The sequence below is a fragment of the Pleuronectes platessa genome, chromosome 12 (assembly GCF_947347685.1).
Source record: "Pleuronectes platessa chromosome 12, fPlePla1.1, whole genome shotgun sequence".
NCBI lineage: Eukaryota > Metazoa > Chordata > Actinopteri > Pleuronectiformes > Pleuronectidae > Pleuronectes > Pleuronectes platessa.
Window position 1 is genome coordinate 22,321,660 of NC_070637.1, and position 11,965 is coordinate 22,333,624.

The 11,965-nt window shown below is 43.4% G+C and overlaps 1 protein-coding gene across 2 annotated transcripts; it reads right to left on the reverse strand.

The window, feature by feature from the left end:
* Positions 1-1,136: 1,136 nt before the first annotated feature.
* LOC128453761 (forkhead box protein G1-like) lies at positions 1,137-2,348 on the reverse strand. 2 transcript variants are annotated; one of them, XM_053436839.1, is made up of 2 exons: positions 2,106-2,348; positions 1,137-2,051 (listed from the first exon to the last, which is right to left on the reverse strand). In XM_053436839.1, exons 1-2 carry the CDS (start codon positions 2,346-2,348, stop codon positions 1,137-1,139), a joined length of 1,158 nt encoding a protein of 385 aa, XP_053292814.1. The 2 variants fall into 2 exon arrangements, with proteins under 2 accessions (XP_053292814.1, XP_053292813.1); XM_053436838.1 differs by having other exon boundaries at positions 1,137-2,348.
* Between the last annotated feature and the right edge of the window lie 9,617 nt (positions 2,349-11,965).

An 11,965-nucleotide genomic window follows, 5' to 3' on the forward strand; every position in this document is an offset into this window, starting at 1 on the left:
CGAGACACGAGCAGGAGGAGACGCCGTTACTGTTTTTTATTATTATTTATTTAGAATTTTTTATTCTTCAATTCAGGAGGATGTTCGTTTGTGTGGAGGCTTTTACTGCACATGCGCAGCAGGTTTTACGCACAGGCCTAGACACACACATACACAAACACAAACAAACACACACACACACACACGTTAACACTCACACACACACAGTAAATTCATGTGAAGTGAAAATGACAATCTGGGTTTTGATAATAAACAGGAAACATACAAAAAGTCCATGTTTTGCATAATTTTTTATGAAGAGTTCAGTTCCAAAAACATTTATATCCAGTTACTCATATATAACTCATATTATTTAAAGTGATCTTTCTATCATAAGCTCATTCAAACTTTTTGGATATCTATATTTTGGAAGCAAACTCTTCACAGAGAGCAGATGAATTATGACTGTTCTTCTTATTACTGTTCATATAATGATTGTTAGGCCTGTCCGGGGTCAAACCTGAGTACGATATGATTTGTAGGCTTGTTTTTCCTCTTTAACCCCTGATTGTCTCTGATGATCTTAAGGCTTCATTTATTCACTTATTCAAAAAAGTTTTTACTCCAGAAAAGAGAAAAGAAAAAGTTCTGATTGTCTTTTTTTGCCTCCTCGATTGTCTCAAAATTCATAAATAATTATTAACCCTGTAAGTAAGTCCCACCCCTCCCCCCCTACCCTCAATACTGATGCGTATACACTGACAAATAGAATTTAAATACATTGTACAATAAATACAAAACATAAATAAAAGACTCAAATGAAGTACTGAAAATCTTTGTACAAGATATAAATAGTTTGAAATATATCCTACTCATATAGCGTTACCTTTGGCAAGTCTAGTTTACAGATGTACAACCCGCGGTAACAAAAGTTTGTCCCTTTTTCAACAGAATGCGAATAAAATCATGAAAATAAACCCGTTGCACTTCGGGGCAGAATATGGCCCAAAACAGTTCCACGTCATCCGTGGATCAGTGTTAGATATTTACCACTTTCTCTCTGTGCCCTTTAACGTGACGTCTCTTGTGCGCCCTCGTCCCGGTGCCATCCGCGGAGAGGGGACGGTGAGGGGGGGAGGAGGGGAGGAGGGGGGAGTTCAGTTTAGGAAAGCGTTGGGAGTCACCCTCTTTTGATGGGACAGCATCCCGGGGAAGCCCGCGGACATGCCCTGGGAGAAGGCCGGTATGGAGCTGTTTCTGAGGGAGTCTGAGAGCAGGGACTGCGGCGAGCTGCTGGAGGCCAGGCCGCCGTACCCCGGTGCGCCTTGCTGGAGGTGCGGCGGCGGAGGTCCTCCTCCCGGCGGCCCCGCTGAAGAGTGTTGTGTCCCTGAGACAAAATACCCGGCCGTCTGCCCGGACAGCAGCCCGACCGGCGACGTGCTCATCCCGTAACTGTTCGTCAAGCCCAGCGCCCCCGCCGACCCGCCGAGGATGGAGCGCCCCAGGTCCCCGTTACTCAGCTGCTCCACCGCGGGCAGCAGCGACCCGTAGCCCGAAGCCTGGTTCAAAAAGCCGGGCGTGGATCCGTTGTAATGCGGGTGGTGGTGGTGGTGATGGTGCAGGGAGAGGAACGGAGAGATCTGCCAGTACAGCGGGTTGTTCGCCCGCTCGTTAATCCCCAACCCGAGAGGAGCGAAGCGCAGCCCGCGCTTCATCGCCAGTTTGCCCCGGGAGGTGGCGGAGCGCCGGCGGAGCTTCCCGGTGGTTCCCCCGATGAAGACGTCATCGCTGCTGGGGTCCAGCATCCAGTAGTTGCCCTTCCCCGGGTCGTCGTAGTGTCTGGGCACCTTGACGAAGCACTTATTGAGGCTGAGGTTGTGGCGGATGGAGTTCTGCCAGCCCTGCTTGTGCTCCCGGTAGTACGGGAAGTTCTTCATGATGAACTCGTAAATACCGTTGAGCGTGAGCCGCTTCTCGGGGCTCTGCCTGATGGCCATCATGATCAGGGCGTTGTAGCTGAACGGAGGTTTGTCATATTTCCCGTTTTTCCCGCTGTTTGTACCGGTACTGTTCTGCTCCTGCGTCGCCTTGGCGCCGTCCCCATCTCCATCTCCTCCTCCGTCCACCTCCTCGTCCCCGTGCTCCTGCTTTCCCGGTTTCTCCGGGTCCAGAGCCGCGGCCGTGGAGTCCACCTCCGGTGGGTCCAGCGACTTCTCCGAGTCGGAGCCCGGTGAGGGGGAGAAGGTCCCTTGGATACCGGCGGCAGCGGCGACGGAGTCGGGTCTGTCGCACTTGGAGGGCAGCAGGAGGCTCTTGATGCTGAAGGAGGAGGACCGGTGGACGGTCGGCGGGTCTTTTACATCCTCCATGCCCGGTGGCTCTCCCACAAAACCAGGAGTAAACAATAACAAACAAAAAATAACAAGAAGAAGAAGAAGAACTCCAAGCTCGTCCTCCTCTGTTATCCGGGCTGGAAACGAAAGACCGGGGAGAAAGAAAGGTGGGTCAGGATGAGAGAAGCATGGATGGAGGAGTGGAGAGAGAGAAGAGACAGACAGAGAGAGGGGGAGAGAGGGAGAGAGAGAGAGGGCGAGAGAGCGAGGGAGCGTGGCTGCAGGAGAAATTAGTAATTAAGGAGGTTCCGACATCAGGAGGAGGAGGAGCTTCTCCAAGTTACTGAATTTATCAACAAATCCTCTTTTCTGCTCCTTCGTCTCCAAACGTCTCCAACACTATCCTGTCATTTATCTCTTTAATCTCCCTCTCTCTCTTTCGGTATTTACGCGCGTGCACGCTTGCCGATATTCTCTCGTGTAATTGTGCCGTGCGTCATGCACCCTCCTCTCTATGCGTGTGCGCGTAAAAGACCTCTCCGTTCGGAGCTTGTGCGTAAAAGCGCACAAACAGTCGAGGGAGGCTCGAGCCTTCGCGGCTTTGTTTGCTCAACGACAATAATAGTTCGAATCCGTGTCGGCAAACACGACGCGTGCACGCTCCGTGCGTGGTCGTGTGTGTGTATTTTTTGTTAAGGGTGAGCCGGTGGGGGGGACACTGAGCACGCCGCTATTGTCTGATAATAAAAATCATTGTGCCGGACCGGAAAACACACACACACACACACACACACACACACACACACACACACACACACACACACACACCAAACACACACACACACACACCAAACACACACACACAGAGTCCGGAGGCGGCAGATCTGATCCTGGAACGACAGCGCCTCCAGTTGGTAGTAATGACTACTGCAACACATATATTCCTGGTTATTTTCTGAATGGAACAAAAAAAACGCACTCCACTACTGCTGCAACTTAATTATAGTAAAACTCATAATGATCATATTTTATTTTTTTATACTGTAATAATCAATATTTTTCCAGATCCTCATTAAGGATAAATGATGCACATAGTGTGAGACTTTATATTTTAAGGCTGTTAGATTGTTCTGTCCTCTGTGTTGTTCCTATTTTTCTTTTCAACAATAAAACACAAGTTAAATACAGAAAGATTCAAGTTGTTTTTTAATGTAAAACAATCAGTAAAATTGAAGTAGCATTAGTGGGATTATTTTTTGTTCCACAGCTTTAACCTCTGGCTGTTTGGGTTGTTCACCGCAGGGGGTCTGAGATCATCCTGTAGGAAGATCACATTTACAGAGAATATAAACAAACACTTAGATAAAGAGATTTAATGTAAAAAAAGAAAAGAAAAGACAGGGTCTCACTCAGGACACTTCATCCTGATTACAGGCCTTGTTGATAATACGTGTTGTTGTAAAGATGCAGTAATGTTAATATCACGTAAAATTAATGAATTATTTAAAAACCACGATGCACATAATAATAATGTTGATAAAAATGCTTATTATTTGACTTTGGTCACAGACGTCTCATCTTCCGATCACCAGCATTCAGTCCGGTGAAAGCTTTTCAGTGTATGGGGTTTTACTGTGAAGTTTTCTATAGTGAAACTTAATTCTGCTCTTTAAATGTAGAATGTTGCTGAGTTTTATTCTGTGAGATGTTAAATTTAATTTCCTCTGAACAAAAGTCCAACTTTATAAAAACTATAAATGTTTTAAAAATAAAATCAGCTGCTGGTTCCTGTTTATTCTCTCTTCTCTGCAGTTTTACTAGATCATTCACTTGAGTAAAAGTAGAAATAGCATCAACTATAATACCTTATTTATGTCTAACAGTCTGTTCAAAAGTGTGAAAATGAAGACCTATAATCTCAGAGTCTTCATCTTCTATGTGAACAGATCCTAATTTTTCATCCTGAGATATTTGTGCTCTTTCCGCTTCAAAACATATCATATTTTATAAACTGCGTCACTGACACTGTTTGTTTTCATTCTGCAGATTTTGTATGACAACAGAGCTGAATCCAGTTTACACACACACACAGACACACACACACACACACACACACAAACACACACACACACACACACACACACACATGCACACACACTTCCTCCTCCAATCTACTGTATTAATTCTCTGCTGCGTTTTGCTGCCAGATGGTGTTTCTGTTTAACTGCATGTGAACTTTCAACAAAGGGTCTGTTTGGGCTGCGTTAACAAGCCCAGACACACACAGACGCACACACATACAAACAGACATACACACACACACACACACACACACAGACGCACACACACACACACATTTATATGAACCCTCATTTCAGAAGATGAGTTTTCCATTCAGGGTCAAACACTGAAGTTCATCTTGAGCATCTCCACATTTTAAAGACGCATCACATCACAGGGTCAAAGGTCAAACACACAACTTAAACCAATTATATCTGAGCAGCAAAGGATCATGGGAGATTCTCCCCCTCTCCAAAACAAACAGAGCCATTGATTCAAACCAGTAAAAAAACACAGAATAAAGCAGCTTCATGTTAAAGCTCAGAGTTTCTCTGACTCGTCTCTGAGCGACAGTGAGTCGAGCTGCAGCTAACTTTTGCTCAGCTGGTTTCTCTCAAACTTTCAAATCCAGACGTCCGACGACTAAAATCCTTCAAGTGCTTCAAATCTAGAGTTAAAAACCACCAAGATCTAAAAAGTGTGAAGTTAAAATATGACCTCAAACTAAAAGTCACTTTTGACTCCTCTAAGAGGATATGACGCCACCAACAGGCGACAGAAGGAAACACACTGCGGCTGTTTGGTTCAATGATTTAAAATCTGACTCTGAGGTGTGAGAGCTCCCTCAAATAAATGTCTGTGGCTTTAACCGCCTGTTGGTTAAAGAAATGCAGAAGAGGAAGAGCTCTTCTTCATCTCCTCCGTCAGACAGTGTCAGTCGGCTGGACGCTGGTGTCAGTTTTTCCGCTGGCCGAGCTTCACCACCAGCTGCACAGATTACAGCGCTGTTGCCAAAACAGCACGAGTATTTATGAGCAGCTTTTAAGAGTTAGATTATCATGAGTCCGGTCTCACTAAACATGAACTTGGCTGACTCCTCGTCCACTCGCAAGATATCATAAGCTCCTCGTGGACAGAAACCTGATGTAACCTCCCCGCTCTTCTTCACGGTTTTTACACAACGTCTTCCTCTCGTGTCGCTCAGCTTTAAACTTCAGGAGCGAAGATCTGATGGCTTAAGTCATCAAGCAGAGTGGAAGCTGGAGGATGGAGATTGAAAGTTGCAGCGGAGGCAAAGATTCAGGCTACATCCACACTAACATATCTTTTATTTTGAAAGTTAATTCGAGATGAGCCATTTAGCTCTGAATCCAAAATATTCTGGAGGTTCTGTATGTGAGAACACAAATGTCTGAATCATTTGCTCTGGACATTTTCTGGAACCTTTCCTGCAGCCCCCTCGTGTCTGAAGCTGTTTTCAGATATGAACTCTGCACAACTGGGTCAGGACTTTCTCCAGAGTTTGACCGAGTGAGACGCTTTCACAACAAAGGGAAAATTGAAACTGGAAGAATACAAATATCTCAGGATGAAGAGGAGGAGACGTACAAGTAGGAGACGAAGATGCTTCATATGAAAAACACTAACTCAGGAATATGTTTTCTGGAGTTCACATCTGAATTAAGCTTTACAAACTATTTGTTCACTTTTAACAAATGATCGTGCCTTATGAAAGTCCAGATTAAGTTAATCTGCTGAGGACACTCGGGTCTTTCAGGGAACTTCCCTCTGAACTTGGCACCAGTCTTTTTTCGCAGCGTGGTCTTTGGGCGAATCTCAACAAAGGGGTGAAGAGTGCAGCCTCTGTCCTGAGACGCTCCCTGAGACGAGGGTGACGGCCGAGCTTTCATCCTTAAGGCCGAACGCCCCCCCGCTGCACGAGACTGTGACATCACTGCGGCCGGCTGCTTCACCCAGCGACACCGCGGGTCGTTTCCTCCTGCTGCTGACAGACGGCCTGACTAACAACCATGGACCACAGCATGTGCCACAATTCTGTAACATGCAACTTTTATCTCACTTATATGAGACTTCAAGAAGAAACACTTTTCAAATATGTTTTCTCTCCGTGACTTGATACCTTGTCTCATCTTTATCCTGCTGCAGCTGATGAAGTTCGTTAATCCTGTGAGATTAATGAACTTCCTCTTATCGCATTAACCTCGGAGCTCACTGGTTCCTCCTGAAGACGTAAATCTGAGTTCATGAATAACTTTATAACTTTCAACAAACGAACATGAGGAAATAGGAAGGATGCGTTTGTGAAATATTTCAGATTCGAACGCTGCCATCTTGAGCTTTTGACATCAGTTGCAGTCGGAGTCTGTGTAGGAGTGGCATTAAGGTCCCGCCCAGACACACTCTCAACCAATCAGGAGTCAGTCTCAGCTGTCAATCGTGACATCTCAGCCTGTTTTTATATGACAAATTACTAATTTAAACCAAACTAGCTTCTACTAAGATTTATTTTTTTGTTTCATGTCCCATCTGCTAACATGGAGGAGGAGGGGTTTATAACCTGCAGCCAGCCACCGGGGGGTGTTAGAGGCATTTTGGCTCAACTTTTGGGAGCTGTCATGTCGTCCATCTTTATTTACAGTTTCTGAATAAACAAACATTGACTTAAGTTAAACATTCCTGCTTTCAAAGAAAAAAGTTAAATGAAAATAATGACATTTTATCTTTGTGTTTAAAGCATCTAAACAGATTCTTAGGACACACGTATTAAATTAAATTAGATTTCAAGTTTTGCAGTGTAAAATATCATGTTGACAATGACTGATTAAAGAATAATCTAACTGACTGTGTTAATGTGTGTGTTCTGTGTGTGTTGCCAGTAAATCATTAATGTCAATAAAATAATTATATCTGTATGAAATAATCATGTCAGGAGCAGCCACACTTGTACAGAATACTGTATATATCAGAGCTACATGTGTAAGTGGAGGTAAACGGGAAAAGGAAGCTTTAGCAGAGGCAGGATTACAGATTTAATTCCCACCGTGAGCAGCTGGTCCTTATGTTCCAGCAGCTCGTATGAATTCATCCAGCGACCTGCGTCGTGTTCACTGGGACGTGTGTTTGGCCTCAGGACGCTTTTTAAATGTTCACTTATACATTATACGTGTCTTTTACATCCGCTGATCACTTACTGCTCAGTCGGGAAACTTGTGCGCAAACTTTGAACATCATGCAAAATAAATGTTGCTCTGCACATTATTGGAAAGGTTTGATGAAAAGCATTTCTCGTGTTTAAAAGCAGCAACGTCCATGTGATCTGAAAATGATGTGAGTTTGGGAGATATTGATTGGACGATAAACTACTTTACTCGGGGCGCAACTTTAATACATCAAATTTAACAGGTTCTTCCCAGGAGCAGTTTCGGTTCAGAAGTTTTTAACGTAGACTTGTTGAGTAACAAGACACAGGAGCAGGTGAAAACATAACATCCGTGCAGAGGCAATAAGTTTTCCTTGGATTCAACAAATTACCTGTGAGCCACAAATTCAGCCCAACATTTCTCTACATGTTGTTTTATCTGCAGCTTTAAAACTCTGCTGAATCCGCTCCAGTTCACGGATATGCTGACGATGCAGATTCTGCAGCTGTAAGAAGAATCTTTTCAATGTTTCCAGAGCTGATTATTGGACTTTTATTCAGGATGGACATCATAGAAAACATATAAAGTTTGAGTCTACTTGAAGCTACAAATCTTTTTATCAAGTCCTTGTGTTCCCAGTTTAAACCACTGGTTTGTGGATTTACTTCGTCCACGCACATTATTTTATGAACCAGGAAAAACCTGGGCCGAGCAGTTCATGGACAGTTTGTGTAAGACCATGATGAGATATGACAGATTGTCCGTCAGTACCAACGATCACCAACGCTGTTTTTCAAGCATGAGCTGCCTCACGACTCCACCGCCGTGTCTCTGACCCCCGCGCCGGTTCCTCCTCTGACCTCTGTCATCACAGTTTTGAGGGTTATAGCTGCGGCTCCTGGATTTCCAGGATGGACGACGCTCTCGCCGGATGTTTGACAAAGACCCATCAACCTGATTGTTTTCATATTCGGGGAACCTACAGCCGTGTGTCAGCCGCCCGGCTTCAAACAGACTCTGACAGATATGACAGCATCGTCGGTGAACAGTTTCATATTCGCTTATCGGCCTGACGTGATCCAGACCCGGATGGTTTGATGTTCAAGCCGGAGTGTTTGAGGAAGAGGAGGCGGCAGACGGAGCTTCAGCGAAGGACGAGAACTTACAACCTGTCAAAGCACGTTAACAGCAGGGAGGCCGCACTTTGCCGCGGTGACTCCCTCTGGAGGGAGCAGTGTCCTGGTCGTCCATGTTGGCGATATTATTACAGGCTGAGCCGTTACACCAGGAGAAGCCAAACTAAATCAGGCTGACTCGCCGGCAGCACCGGGGTCATCTGGAGTTTACTGCTATTAATAGAGTGTTGTAGTAGAACCCCCCCGTATACATATGCTGCTCCGCCCAAACAAGAAAACACACAAACACACACACACACAGGCTGAATGTATTCATACATGCAACCCCCCTCAAGGCATCCCCCCCCCCCCCACACACAAACACAAACGCACACACACACATTGCAGGGACGTGTCTCTTCATTGAGAGAATGACGAGGAGGAGGAGGAGGAGGAAGACGGGCCCGGCCTCCATGTTGCCACGAGGCAGAGACACAGACCGAGCGTCCGTTTCAAATCAAAACATTCGGTTGATTCATTCATTTGGATGTTTTTCGGTCCTCCCCCATCCTCCCCTCCCTCCCCCTCCCTCGCTCTGTTGTATCTGGGAGGTTCACACACTGACCTACATTAGAAAACTGTGATGAAACCAGGGGTGTGTGTGTGCTGGTGTGTGTATGTGTGTGTGTGTGTGCCTGTGCCTGTGCCTGTGTGTGTTTGCCCAGCAGTGCCAGGTCGAGTGTATGTTAGGGTTTGTTTTCTTTATGCCTCTAGACATGACACACACATACACACATATATCTCTCTCATACACGTACACACACACACACTTAATGTTTTTCATGTGTGTGTATTTTATAAATCTTTGCAGATAATAAGATGGAGAAAATAAGATAGTCTCCTTTGTTCATTAGAGTCCACGAGGTCAAGACACACGTGACCTCAGTCTGCACGATCCCGTTTACAGAAGATGGATGTTTCAAGGAAGACAATTACATACACACACACACACACACACACACACACACACACACAAACACAGACACAGACACACACACACAAACACAAACAACTCTGCAATAAACATTTGGTTCATGGTATTATTTTGATAAATGCATAAATTAATATGAAATATATAAAGATAGTAATGATGATAATTACTAGACAGTTTAACATTATTTAAAAATCAGAGAAGTTAAAAAATTAGAAATATAAAATACTTATTAAAACAGTTCTGAAGAGATGGTATTAACTAATGTTTTAATTAAAATGTTATCATATCACTATAATAAAATCAAAACGAGATACTCGAATAATGATTCTTCTTTAATTGGATCACACTGCTCATTCATATGAGGTTGTTTGCTGTTAATTAATAATCAATATTTACAAAAGATTTTCTAATTATTGTGTTTTATTATTTAATATTAGAAAAACATAGAAAATCATAGATTTCTCTCATTTAAATAAAGTCCTTTGATCATGGTGCATCCGTTCCTCATTTCAAAGTAAATCTACCCGTGCTCTTCCTCCTCTTCATCTTATGCAATCCGCTCTCTTGTGTGTTGTTGTGTGACCTGCTCAGTTTCGGTCATTACTAAGTGGTTTTGCTTCTGCTGACTGTGGAGCCGCTCGGGGTGTCCCTGCCGGGCCACCGTAGATCCCGCGATACACCCAAAGCAGATTAGTGGGTCAGTTTAGTGAAGTTCATCCAGGGTTCAAGAGAAGGTTCAGGCGGAGTTCAGCCGAGTGGAGACAGAAGGGAGGGAGAGCCGGAGAGGGCGCTGCTGCCAAACACCCAAACATAGAACCATTCAAAATACCCAGACAACATAGAACCATTCAAACAAATAGAACCACGAATACACCCAGACAAACATAGAACCATTCAAACTCATAGGACCATAAATACATCCAGACAAACGTAGAACCATTCAAAAATATCCAGACAAATATACAACCATTCAAAATACCCAGGCAAACATAGAACCATTCAAACATAGAACCATTCAGACACAGAGACAAACATAGAACCATTCAAACAAATAGAATCACGAATACACCCAGACAAACATAGAACCATTCAAACTCATAGAACCATGAATACATCCAGACAAACGTAGAACCATTCAAAAATATCCAGACAAATATACAACCATTCAAAATACCCAGGCAAACATAGAACCATTCAAACATAGAACCATTCAGACACAGAGACAAACATAGTACCATTCAAACTCATAGAACCATGAATACATCCAGTCAAACGTAGAACCATTCAAAAGTATCCAGACAAATATACAACCATTCAAAATACCCAGGCAAACATAGAACCATTCAAACACATAGAACCACGAATACACCCAGACAAACGTAGAACCATTCAAACACAGAGACAAACATAGAACCATTCAAACATAGAAGCATTCAAACACCCAGACAACATAGAACCATTCAAACACATAGAACCATTTATACACCCAGACAAACATAGCTCCATTCAAACATAGAACCATTCAAACACCCAGACAAACATAGAACCATTCAAACATAGTACGATTTAAACACCCAGACAACATAGAACCATTCAAACACATAGAACCATTTATACACCCAGACAAACATAGCTCCATTCAAACATAGAACCATTCAAACACAGAGACAAACATAGAACCATTCAAACATAGAACCATTCAAACACCCAGACAACATAGAACCATTCAAACACATAGAACCATTTATACACCCAGACAAACATAGATCCATTCAAACACATAGAACCATTTATACACCCAGACAAACATAGAACCATTCAAACATAGAACCATTCAAACACCCAGACAACATAGTACCATTCAAACACATAGAACCATTAATACACCCAGACAAACATAGAACCATTCAAACACAGTGACCAACATTGAACAATTCAAACATAGAACCATTCAAACATAGAACCATTCAAACACCCATACAACATAGAACCATTCAAACACATATAACCATGAATACACCCAGACAAACATAGAACCATTCAAACATAGTACCATTCAAACACCCAGACAACATAGTACCATTCAAACACATATAACCATTAATACACCCAGACAAACATAGAACCATTCAAACACAGTGACCAACATTGAACAATTCAAACATAGAACCATTCAAACATAGAACCATTCAAACATAGTACCATTCAAACATAGAACCATTCAAACATAGAACCATTCAAACACCCACACAACATAGTACCATTCAAACACATAGAACCATTAATACACCCAGACAAACATAGAACCATTCAAACACAGTT

What these genes read in the sequence shown, in the direction of transcription:
- LOC128453761 (XM_053436838.1), bottom strand. Translation starts at nt 2,348, where the DNA reads ATGGAGGATGTAAAAGACCCGCCGACCGTCCACCGGTCCTCCTCCTTC.